Source organism: Nelumbo nucifera, chromosome 3 (genome assembly GCF_055504915.1).
Source record: "Nelumbo nucifera cultivar China Antique chromosome 3, China Antique-T2T, whole genome shotgun sequence".
NCBI classification, from domain to species: domain Eukaryota; kingdom Viridiplantae; phylum Streptophyta; class Magnoliopsida; order Proteales; family Nelumbonaceae; genus Nelumbo; species Nelumbo nucifera.
Genome location: NC_142651.1, coordinates 50611064 through 50631161, shown reverse-complemented (window position 1 = coordinate 50631161; position 20098 = coordinate 50611064). Strand labels below are relative to the sequence as shown.

General features: G+C 36.4%; 1 protein-coding gene across 5 annotated transcripts; it reads right to left on the bottom strand.

The window, feature by feature from the left end:
• Nucleotides 1-13658: 13658 nt before the first annotated feature.
• On the bottom strand, nucleotides 13659-20098 carry LOC104600824 (protein EIN4-like). Of its 5 annotated transcripts, XM_010263953.3 has the most exons (5): nucleotides 19482-20098; nucleotides 17206-19007; nucleotides 15992-16520; nucleotides 14164-14218; nucleotides 13659-14062 (listed from the first exon to the last, which is right to left on the bottom strand). In XM_010263953.3, the coding sequence occupies exons 2-4, from the start codon at nucleotides 18952-18954 to the stop codon at nucleotides 14190-14192; spliced, it is 2307 nt and encodes a 768-aa protein (XP_010262255.1). In that variant the 5' UTR covers nucleotides 18955-19007; nucleotides 19482-20098; the 3' UTR covers nucleotides 13659-14062; nucleotides 14164-14189. The 5 variants fall into 5 exon arrangements, 2 of the variants coding, with proteins under 2 accessions (XP_010262255.1, XP_010262256.1); XR_016084650.1 differs by having other exon boundaries at nucleotides 14596-16520; nucleotides 17206-20097; XR_735761.3 differs by having other exon boundaries at nucleotides 14164-14215; nucleotides 14596-16520; nucleotides 17206-20097.

Below are 20098 nucleotides of genomic sequence, written 5' to 3'. Positions count from 1 at the left end.
GAAAGGGTATAAAAGTCATTTTATTAGTAGCTTTTATGGCTACTAAAATGCCAATAATTGTGTATTTAGTACATCTCTAATGGTAAGGGTTGAAAATGTAACTTCAATTATTACTTCTCACCTCATTTAGTCCTATCCGTTAAGTCTTATACTTAAATTATTAACTCTCATTTTCTTTTATTAAATCATATATTTAAGTTATTTTTTACTAATAAATGCTACTAATTAGATCTATGTCAATATTTTTAATAACATTAACCCATATATTTTAAAATTGACTAAAAAACAAAACCATTCTTTGTCCAAGTGGTGAATAAGAAATTCAACCATCCAAACCAAATTGATCAACCTATGAAGTTATAGTTAGAGGTGTAAAACGGGTTGTGTCGTGCTAGCCCGCAGGCTGTCCCAGGCCATGCTGTCCTCCCCTAAGATAACTTGGGAAGTCAGCCCGGCACGGCCCATGCCCTGTCGTGTCGTGCCACAGGCTGAGCTGGATCATGGGCCAAGTTGGGTCGTGGACCAAGCTAAAGCTATTTATTTAAAAAAAAATTGAAAAAAAAACTTAAAATTTTAATTTTATATGAATTTTGATGTATACAATTGCTTACATATACAATAATTAAATAGATTAGTATAATAAAATTGAAAACAATTGTTTATTTTATTAATATATTATATACTATATATTATTATATAATTATAATTTGGGAAGTTTTCGATTAGTACCCTGTACTTCGGGCCTAGTGCCACTTTGGTCCCTCAAACTTTAAAATGCGACAATTTAGTACCCAAACTTTCAAAACATGACAATTCAATACCTATTGTTAACTAGTTGTTAACTAGCCATTAAGTAGCATTTGAAAAAGACACAAATACCCTTCGAGTGTCATCTAATTTTCTTTATCAACCACCCAAACATTGACATAAAATTAATTGTCTCAAATTCTTGCCTCTTCTATTCAAGAAAGTTGGGGTCACCAGAATGTCCATTCAAACATGACCCCAACTTTCTTTAATGGAAAATGCAAGGATTTGGGATTGTTAATTTTTTATCAACACTTCTATGGTTGATAAAGAAAAAAAAACCAAGAGATAACTCAAACGTGACCATTTTCGGTACCTTGGTTCAATAATTCATAACAAGGGAGAGATTGAGGAGGATGTCACCCAAAGAGTTAGAGGAAGTTGGACAAAATGGAGGGTTGTATATGGACTTTTGTGTGATAGGAAAATACCACTCAAATTAAAAGGAAGATTCTATAAAACAGTTGTAAGGTCAACTATGTTGTATCGAGCAGGGTGTTGAGCAATCAAGAAACATGTTCATAAAATGAATGTGTCAAAAATGCGAATGCTAAGATAGATAAATGGAAAAACTAGAATAGCTCTAATAAGTTAGAAGAAGCTATCTGTAAAAACTTAGGAGTAGCTCTAATAAGTTAAAATGAAAGAGAATAGGCTATGATGGTTTGGTCACATGCATAGAAGACCACCAACAGCTCCAATTAGAATAAGCGAATTTTACAAGTGGAAGGGGCTAAAAGAGCTAGGGGTAAGCCAAAAAAGACAGGTACAAGTAGTAAGAAATGATTTCAGCATTAATAATTTAACAACGGATATGGTTTTAAATAGAATGGATTCATGTAGCTGGCCCATATAATTGGGATAAGGCATGGATGATGGTGATGATATAATATTCTCTTAATTTTCTTATAATTTTTATCATATTTTATGTTTGAAATGGTAAATTTGATAGATAATAAATAAGATAACATAAATTAAAAATGTTTAATTTATTAACATAAAAATAATTTAGTATTTTCTATCATTCTTATTAAGGCTATATTATGAAAATTTAAATTTTAAATTATTATTTAAATAAACAATTATAGTTTTTAGTATAATTGGGTTTATAGAGTTTGATAGACCGGACTATTAACTGGGACGGTTTTGGATTTGTGATTTTGTCCCAATTAATAATTGGTCCAGTACTTAGACTTGACCCAAACACGACTCATTGACAATCCTAATATTATAAATTTGTTTTCAAAGAGAAAAACAAGTTGGTTTTGTGTCAAAAAATAATGCAGCTTTCTGGAACCATTAAAACAATGATTTTAAAAAAAAAAAAAACTTATGTAGTGTAGAAATTATATGATTTATATAACATGAATAACTAGATGAAAACATGTTTCTGAAACCAAAAATTCAAGAACATATTTTTTTGTTTCAGTTTTGAAAACAAAAAAAATCACATACACAATCAAAGAACATATTTCTTGTGTTTTTGTTTTAGAAAACAATTTGTTTTTAAACTAGATACTTATGATTTGTTTTTAAAACCAGCACAAAAAAAAAAAAAAAACAATGCCCCCTCAGTAATTAACCTTATTTGTATTTATGTTTCCTTCTATTATGTTTCTGAATTGGATCACAAAGTGCCAATAAAAGTTAGAAATAGAAAGCATGAGCAAGAAAACCTTCAAAACTGATTAATTCATTAATGGGCTTATAAAAAAATCTACTTTTACCTGAACTCAATCTGAATTGCATACCCATTTGGGAGGAGGGCTGAAGTGCAACAGCTTCTAACTTTCCAGGGTGAGCCTCACATGAAAAGCCTATAAGCTATGTTTGGTGAAAAATCTGGGGAGCCCAAATCAGATGTCCATCAATTCTGAATCAGCCTCAGCCCATTAAGAGCTTATCCAGAGCGCTTATCCAGAGCGCTTCAAAGCAGCTATACCAGATTAGTTAAATCTTCAGCTTCAGCCCTCCCAACCCAAAAGGACCCTCTCTTGGGTTAATTTGGCTGGCTCGTCTTCCAATTCAGGTTTGGATCTCACGTTGGGATGGGCCTGTTCTTATGGTCCAAATCTTAGGATCAGGCATAAGTTAGCCCTAAACCCATCCCAAACCATCCAAATTACTACCTTACCCCTGGGCACCAAAATAAGCTGGCCCACATTTTTGCTTCCAAGGCCAAGCACTGCTTGTATGGCTTGCTAACGATGTACTTGGATGGTGACCTTAAAGACATCTATTGTTTGGAATGTCTGGTTAGGATTGAGGAACCTAATCTTTTTTCCTCCTATTATTGCCTATTGGGCAATATTCGAGAGGATCTTTTGCTTTCGTGGTTTAGGGAGCATGAATGCATGATAGGTTGTCTCTGGGAATGAGAAAAAAAGAAGACAACAACAGTTCACAAGCCAACAGTTCACAAGCCAAGAGATTCTGTAACGTGTCTTATGGGTAGCCTTAAAATATTGTATTGTGCTTATAAGCTAAGCTCCATCCTCTCCCTTACAAGCTTTAATGGTGGATGACTAATCAGTATGAGGTCAAAAGTTAAGCAATATGATAGGCAATTAGGAAGAATAAGGGTTAATTACTTAAATACCCTTAAATTATTCTAACAAATACTCTTGAAATCATGGTTTTCAAATTTGGATCAGAAAAATCTGAAATCAATCAGGTAGTTAGTTCCGTTTCATCCTAAAATTGTTTCTTTATCGAAAACAGTTGATTTGATTAGTGACCCGCTAGCTTAGGCAGTCAAAACATGGAATCATTGACTTGGACAATGATTTTTGGCCTTTTTTTATTTTTTTGTCAGGATAAGCTGTCCATTCGAACTGAATAATCAGACCATTCGACCTAGGAACCGGTCACCAGAACGGTTCCTGTCGGATCTGATTTTAAAAACCTACTTAAAGTACCATTTATACTATGCTTCGTAATCCATCAGATTTTATTTACACACATGTGATATAAAGTTAATTATTTATAGAATCCTTTGTAATTAATCTACTCAGATAATTCATGTAAATCTCTTGTGAAATACTTTCTGTTCTTGTAACTAGGAACTTTGTTAATAAAGCCAAGTACAATGAGAAAAAAGAAGAAAATTAATAGAGGTAATATGCAAGTTTATGCTTTATTCTTGAACTCTTTCTGTATAGAAATATATGGCTCTATTTTGAAGTTTCAGATATCTTCACAATGTTGCAAATCACAAAGATGAATAAAGCAATAATACCCATTTACCTCCAAAGGACAAGAATATGAGATACCTTTTATGTTAGACTACTTGATGAAATACATCAAGTCCATCATGAACACTAAAAAGGGAAAAAAAAGGAAAGTTAAAACCCATGATTTGATGAAACATCAGTCCATCATGGAGTAAATAGGGTGTCAGTGGATTCATTTTGGATTGGACTCCATCCAAATCAAAATTAAAATGGACAGATTGCACGGATCAAAAATATATATTGAATTGGACAAGCCTTAACTAAATGGTCCAAAATATTTATTGGATTGGATAGAACCTGGTCTATTGGTAATGTATTTATTTTAGATTGGGCCAGATTGAACAATTATACAGTAAGATGAATTAAAACCAATTTGAACAGATTGGACATCTAGATATTGAATTGGATCAGTCCAAATTGATCCAAAGTATTCATCAGAATGGATTAGACCTGGTCCATTTGTAATGAACTTGTATTGACTGGATTGGATTAGACCAAATCCAGTCCAATTGGCACCCCTAGTCACAAAAAAGGGAAAAATGAAAGAAAAACCCATGAGATGCTTATTCATTGCCATCCCATCGCTGAGTGGAGGCATATTCAAATGATAAAGGTCTCCAAATCTCTAAAGCCTATTTTTTTCTCCATAATCTGAAGCACATGAATGCAGAATACTGGCCCACCGTCCAGCCTAACTTCCCTAAGGCCCAATTATTTACCCATGTTCTTTTATTTCCCAGGTAAATTCTTTTATTTCCTAGGTAAAAAAGACAATGACCGTTTTAGCCATAAAAAGCCATTATCAAAAGGGATACTTCTTTCTCATTCATGTGTTGGCAACTTTCTCCCTATGTGGGAAAATTACTTATCTACCTAAAAAATGGATATCACTTATCCAGGAAGGTGATACCCAAGGAAATAAATTTTACCCACATAAATCTAAAAAAAGAACACGATTTCTTGGTCAATAGGAACCTAAAGTCCCATTGACTAACTTTCCCTCTCTCAAAGTCCAAAAACAAAGAACCCTAAGAATAAAATTAAAATCACCGGACCCCTTTATATGACTGATTTCCTTTCTTTTCGAGAAAACTTCCTCTTTTTGAATGGCATTTGCTCCACTTCTTCTCTCTTACCATTTGATTTCTTCTCCATTTCTTCCATATCTACTGGCTTCACGTTCTACAGCTCAGTTCTTAGACCCAAGTCATTATGGTTTAAGTTTGTTCCGTTCAGAATCTCAGAATCTGAAGATTCATTCTTCTATTTGTGAAGGATTGGAATTGTACGCTTGATTGAAATTTTGAAGAGTGGTTAAGGGTAAAATAATCTCTTTGTTCAATTTAACTTAACAAAACTCGAATTTTCAAAACTTTATCTTAAATTGGAGGGGTCTTTAAATATTTATCAGATGCTTCAGGAATACTTTAAGTAATTAACTCGAAGAATCACAAATGCAAATTTGTTGAAGTCATTTTCTTTTGGTTGTCATTAGATGCTTGAAATACCACAAGTGAGGGAGATCGCTTACACTGCTTGAAGTCTCTTGCAACCTTATATTGAGAATATTTCTCATGAAATAAAACATAAAAGTACAAAGGTATTCTCAATGCAGAGCTGAACTCAAGTACCCTAATGAAAATAAATTCTCCTAAGGATTCCAATGGCATTAGATGCAAGAATTAATTGCAGATACAGCGAGAGCATGAGTGATGAGTCCTTTTCGTTCATTAGATCTGGCAATCGGATCGGGACAAGGCAATTTCAGGTCATTTTGGGTCGGGTCAATTTTCAGGTTGGATCAGTAAAAGGCTAGACTTAATCTTAAATAATTATTGGCCTATAGGTCAAATGGGTAAATGGTTCAACCAACTGGGTTAGCTGGTCTCTGATTAAGTCAACAATTTTTACTTTAACCGTCTAGTTTGAACACTTTGAATAGTTTAACTGTATGGATCATGGGCGGTTTAAAAATGTTTGGTGTAAAAAGAGGTGACCCGTGACCCAACCTGATCTGACCCAAATTCTTTTCGGGTTGGGCCAGGTCATGTTACCTATTAGAGTTCGGGTGGTCACTAATATGGGATCCTAACCCGATTTTTGGGTCGGATTCACAGGTTGAGTCGACTTTATTGCCAGGCATACCATTCATCGTTCCTTTGGGTCAAATTTTATCAAAACAATGAGTGTGGTCATCAAGGTTCAAAGTATCAATATGATATGAATTTTGGTCGTATCATATAGGTACTTAGAAACGGTTGATACATACTTTTTTTCAGTTTTTTTTCAAAGTTTAATTTTTTGGAAAGTTTGGAAGATATTTTTTATTATTAAAAAAAATTGGGGATCCCAAATACCTAAAAACAGGCATTTCGGACTGTATCTTTTTCCAAAGATACAATACCATATTAAGCGTATCGTATCGATACTTTGATCTCATGCTAAGTAAACTGTGTAGTTATGAATTCACCAAAATCCGGGGGAAATTTATTTGAAAGATTTCAGTTCCAGTTACCAGAAAATATGATCTCTAAATATTTATTTTTAGGGTAAAAGACTTAAATCTCCCCTAATATTTCATTTAAATACTGAAACATCCCCTCATGGACCTAGACCTCCCTTCTCAAAAGATGTCAGTGGACAAAAACCTTCCATCCATCAATTCTTCAAGTTTGTATCTCCGGCCCACAACGTCCCATCATCAGAAGATGTTTTCAATACACAGCCGGAATGTATTGCGGGGCAGAGATGTGATCTCCAAAACTACAAACACGTCTGTTAGAACGTGACATTATGTGCAGTTTAAGTTTTTTTTTTTTTAATTCTAGTCTTGCCCACTGTTACATAAACATCCAACACTGCTACAACATAAAAAAAATGTCATGTAAAAGAAAACTTTTGGGCTTAGATCAGAGATTCTCTTATGCACACTTAATCAAATTCAGGTAGTTGGATTCCAAAACAATATTAGATAATTAAGCCACAGTACCAAGCTAGTAATAAACTAATGGGATCGAGAACCGAGCCAGGATTGAACCGCCAAGTGGAAGCCCAAGTTCTATAAGGACCTAGAAAACCTTTATCTATCTTTATCATGAATGTGCCAAAGTTCGGAGGTAACCAGCAGAAGGACAAGAGCTCGAGCCCTCACTTAGAGGAGAACCTTTTTGCAATGCATGGCTTCAAATTCTTGGTCAATATCCTCGCTTCTCTGTTAATAAAAAAAAAGACATAATTATACATACAGGGAGAAAGATTAGAAGCCTGAAAAAGAAAAATATTTTGAGATTTCCAAATATGCCAAATGGTAACTGGAAGCTGAATTGATAGATATAATTTTTTTTTAATGGAAGAACAAACATCTAGCCATGCAAAGAACCATGCAATCAACAAAATTCTAGGAATTGCCAAAAGAATCAATTCTTGCATTAAAGAATTCGACCAACCAAACACTTCTTGCATGATCATAAGAAATAAGAAGCAAGAGCATCAAAAGTGGTTTCATCCTCTCTTTTGCACAAGAGACAAATATTGGAAGGAAGAAGACTTGTTTTAATGTTTGAGCAGATTGCAATACCTTTGTGTAGGTATTCATGGTTTGATTTGGTGTGATTTAGAGAAGATCTTAAACCAAATTAGTAAGTTACGATCTGAGAATTTCTCAGACCAAACCAAACAATTTTATTACAGTTTTGTGTGAATTCTAATACGATTTTGGCCATTCTATTAGGCTTAACCCAATTAAAAACCCAAACAAACATGCTTGCAAAAATAATAAATAGCCTTTTTTTTGGTAATCAATGAAAGAGAAAACTTTTATAAAAATTGGGAGATAAAACAAAATAGGTGACAAGATATCACCCCATGGAAACATCCCTTGGATCCACATACCCCTTCAGCCCTATATTTTTTTTGGTAAAGAAATCAAACCCAACCCCCCCACCCACCCACCCACAAAGGACAAAAACAAAAAACAAAAGGTAGAGAAAAATTCTAAACCCAAAACAAGACCCCACCCCTTTAATATTCCCTAACCCAAAAAGAAGCCTTTGCATTAGCATGACCCTCACGCACCTTCTCCAAAATCATTCTTCAGTTAGTAGATACTTTTCTTTCAGTTAATAGATACTTATAAATAATAAATTCTTTTAGTCACCACAAAATCATTAAATCATTGTAATTGGTATGCTATCTAAACATCAATTTGGTTAGAATGAGAGAGTGTTTAAGAGTTTAATTTATTTTCTTTTATATTGAAAATTCCATATTAGTATCTAGTACTTCAGGGGTAGTCTCATTTTAGTACTCAAACTTCAAAGTATGCCACTATTGTACCTAAACTCAATGTTTTTAAACCGTTGTTGATCTAAACGGTAAGACCGTTGGCCCGGAAACCATTCAAACAACCGGTTCTGTTTCTTCACCCCTAACCCATTATTGGGTCAAAACCCATTGTCTTCGTCAAAAAACTGCTGACCCAGGTGGTCGAATTGTCGAACTCAGATTTGGGATCTAGCACAAAGAGAAGAAAAAGACTTTCTTCTACGGGTGTTTTAGAGAAATCAATCTCAGATCTGAGATCTGAGAACTCAGATCTCAGATCTCATATCTATATCTTTTGCTGCCGCCTCGCCATCACCGTCGCCGTCACCGTCACCGGTGAGCATCCAATCATCATCCTCTTCCTTCTTCTTCCCTCCTCTCCTTCCTTCTTTCTTTTTTTCTTTCTCAGCCGACAACAGTTCTCCTTTCTCCTGCTTTCTAGCTTTCTCAGCCGATAGCTCTTCTTTCTTATATGAGGTCTGCATATTAGGACAAGTTTCATATAAACATTTGCCCTAATATGCAAACCGTTTAAACTGTTCGACCCAGATGGTTGAACCGCTGACCTGGAAGCCGGTAGCTAAAACGGTTTCATTTCCGGGTCAATTTTTAAAACCTTGCCTGAACTTTCAAAAACTATCATTTTATTACCTATCATTAACAGTCCATCAGTTATCTAACGCATATGATGTCACATGTAATTTGAAACATGTCAAAATTCCAAAATTACCCTTTAGAAAAAGACACTGTTCATTGTCTTTTTCTTGATATTAAACCAGAGCAACGGTAAATAGAATCCCACTTGGACATTGTAGGAAACTATTCGATACGATGGACACTGTTTGAGGAAACTTTCATTCTCAAACACCACAGCCTTGGTTTCCATAACAATTTGCACTGCTCCAAAAGTTAATTTTGTTCCATTAGTTCCTATAATGCTTCTACACCAAGGTCCATCTCATCGATGCTGAAGTCCACCGTGTTCTAACGTCTGATTGAGGTTGACAATCTGCTCTAACATTAACGAATTCCTTGATATCAAGAGGTGTTGGCCTAAGTGTATTCAGTCAGCCAACCTAACCTCTTCTCTGTTGTACGTCCAGTCCTGCAAAGGACTAAATCAAAGCTACCGAGTCAAGAATCTAAACAGTATTTCTATTCCTCTAGTAGGTTCGTTGGTTCGGAGACCAATTTATTCTGTGCAATCCCTTGCTATCTATAGCAAAATTCCAAACTTGTAGCAGCCACCAATAAGGGTGTCAATGGACTGGTTTTGGATTGAAACCCGTCCATTCTAAAATCAATTTGGACGAATTGGACAGACCAACAAGACATATTGGATTGGACTAATTCGGTCCAAAATATTTATTAGATTGGATTGGACCTGGTTCATCCATAACAAATTTATATTAGATTGGGTTGGATTAAGCCAATATCTAGTCCATTGATATAAGATAAGAATATAGGTGTCAATGGACCAGGTTTGGATTGAAACCAATCTAAATCAAAATGAATTTGAATATATTGAGCGGTCCAGACATTGAATTGGACCAATCCAAATTGGTCCAGAACATTCATTGGATTGGATTGGACCTGGCCCATTGATAATGGACTCACAGTGGAATGGATAGGATTGGACCAAATCCAGTCCAATTGACACCCCTAGCCACCAACACACAAGCGTTGGAGGGGATTTTCATTCTAACATAACTGCATCACCTAACATGAATTTGTCCTATTTGTGACTTCATTTATTCGTTAAGTTTTAAGCATTGGAAGGGATTCTTCTGTTCTCTGTCAACTACCTATAGCGGCGATCTTCTACAGCCACGAGATTGTAAAGAGATGAGTGGTAGCAACAACAAGAGGGACTTTGTATTGGAGAAAGAGAGAATCAGAGAAGAGTTAGGATAATGTGAGCTCAATATGGTTGGTTGATAAAGAAAATTAGATAACAAACGAAGGGCAATTTTGTCCTTTTACATGCCACTTAACATCTATTAACGATTTTGGACTAAACTAACAGCTTTCAAGAGTTCAAGTACTTAGTAGTACGTTTTGAAGTTTGGGTACTAAAGTGAGACTACCCTTAAAGTACAGGGTATTAATATGGAATTTTCCCCACTATATATATATATAGATAGATAGAGATAGATAGATAGATAGATGATAGATATATATAATTCTATGAAAATTGTTACAACATAACTTTAAGTGTCAAAGAACCAGTGATAAAGAAACATGTCACAATGATTTGTTTGATGTTGTTAAGGCTGTATTTGGTTGCAATGCAAATGCAAATATGCACACTACATATTTACCTCTTTTTCGGTTCATGAATTTAAACGCAGTTCACATCTTAAACCATTTTTGCATTCATCTTGTTTGGTTGAAATCGGTGCAAAGTGTGAACCCATCATTAAATGCTCCAATGCCTTAACTTTGGTCAGAAAGTTAATTATCAAAAGAATACAAAATTGTATCCAAAAAATAAGTACAATAATGCTCTCTTCTCAGAGTACAATAGTGTCAGAAAATATATTTTTCACTCTGATAATCATTACTTTTTTACGTGTCAAATAAACACTCACAAACGTTGAACCAGGGTACATGTATCGCAAACAAACAGAGCCTAAAGTCTTTAATAATAAATACACTTTGGACTTGTTCATTTTTCAAGAAGTCATTTACCTGGTAAATGCACTTATTCGGACAAATGTTTTCTGAAAATTAAAGGTAGTAATGATCATTTTATTTATTAGGTAGTAATGATCATTTTACCCAAGTGGATAGTAATGATCATTTATTAGGTAGTAATGATTGTTTATTAGGTAGTAATGATCATTTTATTCATAAAGTGATAAAATTAAAGGGAAAATGTTGTTTCATAATGTGTTAACAATTTTCTTCATGGGTAAGAAAGTCATTTACCCAAGTGGATAAGGGGTAATACTTACCCAAGTAATTGTCATACTCAAGAATCGTTCATTCAATGGAACTCACCAATATCGAAAAACGAACACAAATAAATTGATCAACTCTTGCAATGGCCAATTTACTCACCCTTGTTTACTTAAAAAACAAAGTAAGTCTTGTAAAATGTAAAAATACACCTTTTAGTAACATTGAATAAAAACTAAATAGATGATGTGATGTTTTTAATGTGATTGATTAAATCTTGAGTTAATATACAGAAAATATATGAAATGCACCATATTATACTCTTAAAAAATAGGAAAGAAAATTGAAATGGAAAAAAGGGTTTTAAGTTTCAAAGAAGTGGGCTTTGCATTCTCAAGAGGCCAAAAATCTTGGATGCGAGTACAATGGATACACAGATGTGGTTTAGAGCTCCATAACTTGCCAAATGTTCCACGTTTCAAGCAGGGGACCCACCAATAGATGGGTCTAACTTTAGATGTCTACTAGGGGGCTGTTTGGCATCGTTGCCATTTCCTGGAGTAATGGCACCACATCAGTGATACATCAGAAAAAACGGTGCTTCAAGAAACGGGCATTTGTTTGGAATCGTTTTTCTATAAAAAACGGTGCTTCGAGCCATGTCTCGAAAATCGGGAAGCCATGGCTTGGAGCAACGTCAAATTTGACGTTTTCTGGAGCTACAGCTCGTTGCTGCCAACAGGGCAGTGATGTGGCATTGGATAATGGGTACCAGTGCTGAAAACGTTTTCTGAAACACTGGTACCAAACAGAAAAAGTTGCGGTTGCTCTAGAAAACATCCTACCTGACAACAATAATTCTAAACAAAAATAAAGACACCATTTTTTAAAAAAATGGTGCTCCAAGTCACACATCAGCAGCACCATCTGCAACTGCAGCATGGATGCCAAACATATATTAGGGCAAAATATCAGCATTTCATATTGGGTCCTAAATCCTCATTCTTGAATAATGGACAGAGAGAAAGCCTTGACCCATCTTGGTTCCGGATCCAAGAAGCTCCCCCCTCAATAAAATGAAGCAATACAATTTCAGCTATACCAAATACCATATTGTGAACACGTTATTCGACACCATTAGACCAACTCTTCATCAAGCTTGCGTAAAAGCCCATTGACCCGATCCTTTTCCAATCTAAAACGGGTCCAATGTGAACCACTGAACCGGAAGAGCATTGGTTAGGATCCAAAATCTAAATGAATAAAACCCATGGGCTGGCTTCAAAATAAATAATAATAAAACCCATGGACCACATGCAAATGGATGCAATACATCAATATAGACCTAACCCAACACTACGTCTATAGTAAAGACTTCAATTCCAAATTGATATCGACATACACTTCAATCAGACTAATTCCGGCTTAAAAAGGAAATCAGATTTAATTCTAAGAGCCAGAACCCAGTAGAAGTGGAAAGGAATCAAATCAAGAGAGGTTTGTTTTTCTACTTTTGGCTGCCGACGCTTCCGAAGGGTTAAAGCAATGTACCTTGCTTTAGTTGGAAGGTTCAGAGCTTCTAGGTTCTCTTCATCTAGCCTCATTTCTAACTGGATTTCTTTTAATTTGTCTTCAACAGATATTTACGGGCTTTTCCCCTTTTTAATTCTCTTTCTCCATCCAAACCCATATCAATTCATTACTATTTTATGCTTTTTCTCATCAACATACAGAACCCCTTGCACAAGTTCTCTACTCTCCACACAAAAATAGAAAAAAAAAATCTACAAGTGGATGTACCATAAAATCTGAAAACTAGAAGAGTAGGTAATAGATCTGCAGACGTCCTTCATTCTGAATGAACCTAACTTTTATCTTCCATCCTATATCTACATGCTTAGCTATTATCCTAAGGCGGGGTCCACCAAGTGGAGGGTAGAGATCCACTGAGGATCATAGTGGGCCATGCCACATGAATTTGCTCCTCCCAGTCCCTCCATGTGCTAATTAACGCTAGTGATAAAATGCGGTGCATCTTTTAAATGATGCAATGGTGTAGGAAATAAGAATGCTTTTGTGTGAACAATTCTCAATTAACTTTCTGAGGTGTGTCATTCCATGAAATTCGGGGCCTTATCTCTTCAGAAAGTATTCAATTACGGAATTGAAATTATATGAAGAAAGCATTACTGTATTTCTTTTCTGTGAATAAATTCTCAGTGGGACCCAAATAGATGGAAATTGATTTCCACTCATCAAATCCTTGGATTCCATTCCATGACAATTTTGAAACCCAAGGTTTGACCATGAGATTTTGGAAAATTTTGCTGGATTTCGATATCTGAAATGGCAGAAATCAAAACCAACCATGTTGACAAAACGCCCCAAGATGAATTTCCTCCACAATACAGCTTACCTGGAATATCCCTTTGTATTTCTCGTCAGTCATCAGAAAGTAGCAGACATTTTATGAGGAAAAAAGAAGGGGCACATGGGCTGCTGAGGCAAGGGAGACCAGCAACAACAGGCTCAGCTAATGAAATCATACACAGCATGGACCTTCCAATGAGTTTACTGTTCCTCAAAACCATAATAATGGGTTTTGATGGTTCAAGAAGAAAGTAATGGTTATAAATACAGTTATATTATTTTAGAGGCCATTGCTTGGTGCAATGGTGAAACCTCTCTAGCTAACAAAAGTGAGAATGTGGATTTGAGTCTGAGAGTGGCCCCCTTAATGTAGGAGAATGAGACCCAACATAGTCAGGACAAACATTTGGTAATAACCCCTTTTATGCCTGAAAAAAAAATAACCCTTTTTATATAATTATCATATTTTGGTAAAATCAAACTTCCATTAATCATAGACATCAGCCAACAAATTGTGAGTGGATCTAACCTTTCATCTGCACCAGCAAAAAGCTTTCAGATGTTTAGCTCTATTTCCCAATCTGCTAATAATAGAAAAAAAAAACAAACATTACAAAGCAGCTAAGCTCAAATTAAAGAGTTTGGATGAAGAAAGTGCTCAAGAGAAAAGAAATAATTCTTTAGAATGATGTTGAACTTCAGCCTATTTGCCAACCTAAAAGAGCAACACCAGTTTCTGAAGACAGAGGGAATCTAAAGTCTAAACCAGTCGGGCTGCAGGAGCCACCTTTGCTGGTTCAAAATGTGAATGGGAATACCAAATAAAAGCTTAACAAAGTTGCCTTATCCCAACTACATTACCAAAATCACTATTTTTTCTTTTTATGCTATTACAAAACACACATTACAGGGGGGATTCATGGGGTTGAGGCAGAGAAGGGTGTATGTGAGATCCACTGACCTTACCATGGAGAGCCTGCGGTTAGACGTGTTTGATCCCACACCATCTCTTCTCAAGGGAATGCTGTGTGTCTATCGAACAACTGGGTCATCGTCGTCCTTGGTCATTTTCTTAAAACACACATTATCTTCAGCTTCCTTTAGCTCTTCTAAAACTATCAGCTTGCATTATACAACTTTTTCATGGGCGTGGTTAATAATCTTCTATGTAGATTACATGACCAAACCATTTTAATCTACTAACAATAACTATTCTTTTTCTTATTCTCTGAATATCACTAGCTGCCTTGAAGATTTTTCACTCCTCAAAAATTAGCTGATAATTATATAAACAAACCATTCCACTAAAAGTTCTTGCTCCTAAACCAAAAATAATTGATCATAATTAACTATTCTTTTTCTTATTCTCTGAATATCACTAGCTGCCTTGAAGATTTTGCACTCCTCAAAAATTAGATGATAATTATATAAACAAGCCATTCCACTAAAAGTTCTTGCTCCTAAACCAAAAATAATTGATCATAATTAACTATATATTTTTCAATTCAACATTCATTCCTACCATTTTCCAAACATAAGAAATGCCAGCTAATGCACAGTGCATAATGCATTTTTTATCAGTACACAATTAAAATGCATAGTTGATCCAGAAATAATAGTTTCAAGGACAGGATTTCAGAGCTAGCTAAATTACATAGTACATACTACAGTACAACCATACTACAGAAAAAGAGGAAGGCTAAGCATACAAGTTGGTGAAACTCATCTTTAAATACAGTACCTTGAACGTTGTCCATCTAGTGCATGGTATAGGTCCAGCATTTGGGACAATTACCACAGACAGAATGGAAGGGAAGGAAAAATGTGGTAGATCTGGAGTCATTTGAAACAAAAGTAGATAACACACACTACACAGAGTCCAACACCATGTACTTGATCCACAATGTTCACCCATAAAAAATAAAATAAAATAAAAGATCGACAGGTTTGATCCATTGATATGCTTAGAACCTTATTTATAGCACCAAGTCCTGATGGGCCCCTCAATAATCTCACACTAGGGTTCGAAATGCTCTACCCCATTACATCACTTCTGCCATTAAATTTAAAAAGCTTCCCTTGTGGGCATCACTTACTGGATTGGTGTATAGATAATTTTGATCAACTGTGAATCAGTCTACAAGATAATGCCATATTTAATTAAATAAACCAAAGAAATAAAATTTTGTGTACAATTTTGAGTGTGAAGGCTGTGTAAAATCTCTATACTGGAATTTGGAGGGGAAGACATAACATAGTTGTTTCTATTATTTGACAGAGATCACAAACTGTAAGAAAGAATCTTGCAACCAATTGCGGACTACTAATTTATGACAACTATCCTCATAGTCACACACCTTTGCTTGCTCGTTGCAGGACTCTGCGGAGCTCATCTGCAATTCCGTGCAGCATAACTGGTTTGTGGATGAGACCATTCATTCCCACCTGCAGGCACCATTCCCATACATTGTGGTCTGCACTAGCTGTCAGGGCTATAATCAATGGCCAGCTCCGGCTTTGGAACTTTCGTACTCTAGTTGCAACTTCAAAGCGATCCATCTCGGGCATATTGAGGTCCAAAAGAATGATGTGAAATGAAGTTGCAGAGGGCCCAAGAGCACTAAGGCATTCAAACCCAGAGGAAATGACAGCAACTTGACAACCGAGCTTCTCAAGGAGCTTTCGTGTCACAGCCCTATTGATGTCATCATAATCAGCTAATATAACTTTAAGGCCTCTGAATTCTGAAGGTAGCTGCTCTGATGATCCACCTGGTTCAAAGATGCCTCCTCCTATAGATGGTTGGAGTTGAAACTTAAGGATAAGTCTCATGCTTTGTACAAAATCCCTAGTGTTTGGGACAACCCAAATGTTCCCTTTCATCATCTGCATATTGGTTTCAAAATCAAGATAGTAAATTCTGAAAATATAAGATGCAAAATTAACCACCAAGGCATACAAGTTGTTCAATTATGTATATATCCATCAGTTATATATACTTCATTAGAGTTATCAATAGAAGCATGAACCAAGCCCAAGCAGATAACCAAATATGAGCCACACATTAGAGTTATCAATACAAGCAAATACAACCCATAAGAATGAAGATAATTTCGCAATACATATAAAAAAATAATAATTGGGCAAACATTATTGGCCAATTGCCATGAGTAAATATAAAAGATTTTATGGCTTGGCATATCCTGTTCAGGGTCGTAAACACCTAATGACTTTCTGAGAAAGTTTGTTAGAAGATATAGTTGTCTTCTTAATAATTTTGAAAATAAAATGTTGAAATTTTTTATCAGTGAAAATAAAATGTTTAATTGCAATGCCTTGAAGCCTTCAAATATGAACAATCCAGAATCCCAATATAGAGATGAATTATCATTGTGAGAGAAGAACATCAGTTCTATGTTTTCTACATGTCTTAAGGACAGTTTAATATCAATTTCTTTTATCTGGGGTAATGCTATGACTTCCTCTGCATATTTGCAGATTATCTAAGGCAATCCTTTTAATCATAGAGATAAAAGTAACTCATAATATAGACAAAAGATTTAGATTTTACCTGCACAAGCTTTTTGCACATACTGAAGCTAAGATCTTCCTCGATTCTCTCAGTGCTGTGTCTCCTTCCAGTGAATTGTACCATTGATGCTGAGCCTTCTGGTTGTGAACCATAATTTCTAATACCAATTTCAAACTTTATATAAGCATGGTCACTGAATGAGCTTGGTCTCCACATTTCCCATTTCTGGTCATTCCTACCCACACTTCCACTTTCCTTGGAGACATGAAATGTTACATATCCTCCTCCCTCACATCCCTTCAGAATATTCCCAACCATATGCAATATCACCTGAAAAACTCTTCTCTCATCTCCCATTACCTGATCAGGCACTGGGTTCTCAACCTCCATGGTGAAAGAGAAACCTTTACAAACACATAGACACTTGGCAAGACAAGCTGCTTCCTTGATCATCGTGTGCAGCTGGAAAGATCTCATTTCTAGTGGAAACCTTCCATTATCCGCACTTGAAATCTCCATTACATCATTTATCAGGGTTGAGAGTACAATGCTGGTCTTTAGCATTGATTCAACTATGATGTGCTGCTCACTGCTCAGATTTTCATGCTGTATCACAGAGAGCAGTCCCAAGATAGAGTGCATTGGCCTCCTCATACTGTGGCTCATCACATTCTGAAATGAATTTCTGGCTTGGCTTGCCAAAAATATTTTCTCCCTAACCTGTTGCAGTGCCCGGTTCTGCTCTGCTAGTTTGTCTCTCATGAGCTGAGACTCTTCCAGAACTGCAGCATGGGATAGAGCAACAGCCACCTGATCAGCAACCACCTCCACTATCTCCAATTCATGGAAAGTCCAAACTCTACCACCTGTGTTTGGAAGAACCAAAACCAGTATTGCATAACATTGTGGGATTAATTCTGGTGTCCCTCCTTTGAAGTTTGCTACCCGCAACATGGGCATCCGAATTGCCGCCACAGCACCAGGCTCACCAAATCCACCACTGCTTGCAATACCAAGAGCTGAGTCTGGCCTCAGGATCTTCACTCCCCTGCTCTCCTTAATTTCTTTTACATCCGGATCATTTATTAGGATAGCAGGGCAAGAGTGAATCAACGAACTCCTCCCTTTCAACTCGTGGGTCAAGTTCATCTCTGTTTTAATCTCGTTGGGCATCCAAACCGCACAGTTCTGCAGGTCCAAAGTATTGGACAGCTTGAGCAGAGTGGTGTATAAGATGGTATGCCTATCCAGTGATTTCCGAATCTCTTGGGTCAGCTCTCGAACATGCAAACTGGCTTCCTTCAGTTTCTTCATCTTCCCTACCTGTCTATTAAGCTCCCAGGCCTTCTTCTTCAAAAAGAGCTCTCTTACCTTTACTTTGAGAAGCAGAGGAATGAGAGTTATCAGAGTGATAGCAGTTGCACTGGAGACCAAGGCAGTAAGAAATTTGAAGATGGTGAGCACCAGCATCAGCTGGAATGTATGCGGGGCATAAGTCCACCCGTTCAGCAAATGAGTCATCCCGCAGAGGACTATGAAGGCAATGAACTGAAAGAGGACCCATTTGAATGGGACGTTGGAGCAACTAACGAAGTAAAGGAGCTCAACAGGGATTGAAAAGTACGCTACTGCGATCAGGAAATCGCTCACCCTCTGGCATTCTAGAATGTTGTCCACGCTCCAGAAGCCTTCGTCATCGCAGTTACAGCGTGGGAATCCATTCTCCATGGCAGAAACAGAGAAAAAGAGAGAAAAAATCGACAGCAAAGAAGCCGATGCTTTCAGCATTGTTTCTAAGAAATGCTGCTAAAACCCTAGAACCAAGGCTCCAAGATCTAACCCTGTTCAAAAAAAAAAAAAAAAAAAATTCTAACAAAACCCGATAAACTTCAAAATTAAAAGAAACCCATTTGCCAGTTCTTGACAGCTTGATACCCAGAACCCAGAAACCACCTAAGTCTTCGTCTTTTACATCAAAATTCAAAATTTTCCAATTGTTTTGCTTTTCCCTCTTTTGCTAAATTCTGTTTATCTGCCTTTTTCTTAAACTTTTTTCTCCTATATTCTATGTTTACACACAACAACACATTGAAGAGAATAATATCTCTACAACTCACGGCATAAAAAATAAAGAATCACACACAGGAAAAAAAAATGCAAAGAAAGAACCACTATTACGTTCCTACCGACCACTCCGACCTTTCAAAATCACCAAAAATAAAATCAGCAACAGGAATACGAGGCGGGTAAACGTAGTACCTAAAAAACACACATACACGTGGCAAACAAAAACAAGATTTCAACAAAAAAGTCACCTTCAGATCTTTTCCTTTCTCTTTCTTCTTGTTTGCCAAACTCAATGCCAACGTTTATAGTATTAATTTCGCCAAACTGATTGATTTTGACGATTTCCACTTTCCGGTATTAATTTCGCCGCCTCCCGACTCGTACAATTGTGTATTGTTTAGAAAACGAAATCCACCGACCATCAACAAAACGATATAACAACAGCGACCAGAACAGTAATAATAAGAAGACCCCTCCTCCTCCGTCGTCTGATAAACCCAAACCAAAAAACAGAACCCAACCTAAAACCCCGGTCTCGATAAAACTTCCCACCACCAACCTAGTCCCGTCATACTGCGCCGCCCAGACCGCTGGAACAGAGCAGAGGAGGGGGAAAGCGGTTTTGGGTTCTGGGTTTGTTTCGCAGCTCATGGCAGAGAAGATGAATCAAAAATATCGAATTCTCTCACTGTTCTTTCCATCCTCATTTTTCAAAGCTTCGAGTAAAGTTTGAGAAGCGAAACGTGTCGAATGAAGATAAGAGGGAAGTACTGTTTTGAGTCTGTGACGTTGAAATAGATCAATGGGGTTCCCGGGGGAAGGAGAATAGGAGAGCTGTCGTCGTTGTGTTGGTTTGACAGATGAA

Bases quoted from the DNA above. Each gene is read 5' to 3' on its own strand.
- LOC104600824 (XM_010263953.3), bottom strand. From the start codon at position 18,954: ATGCTGAAAGCATCGGCTTCTTTGCTGTCGATTTTTTCTCTCTTTTTC. The intron at 16,521-17,205 runs GTAAAATCTAAA...ACCAATATGCAG, and splicing joins TGTGCAAAAAGCTTGTGCAG to ATGATGAAAGGGAACATTTG. The intron at 14,219-15,991 runs GTGTGTGACTAT...TTCTATTATTAG, and splicing joins CCTGCAACGAGCAAGCAAAG to CAGATTGGGAAATAGAGCTA.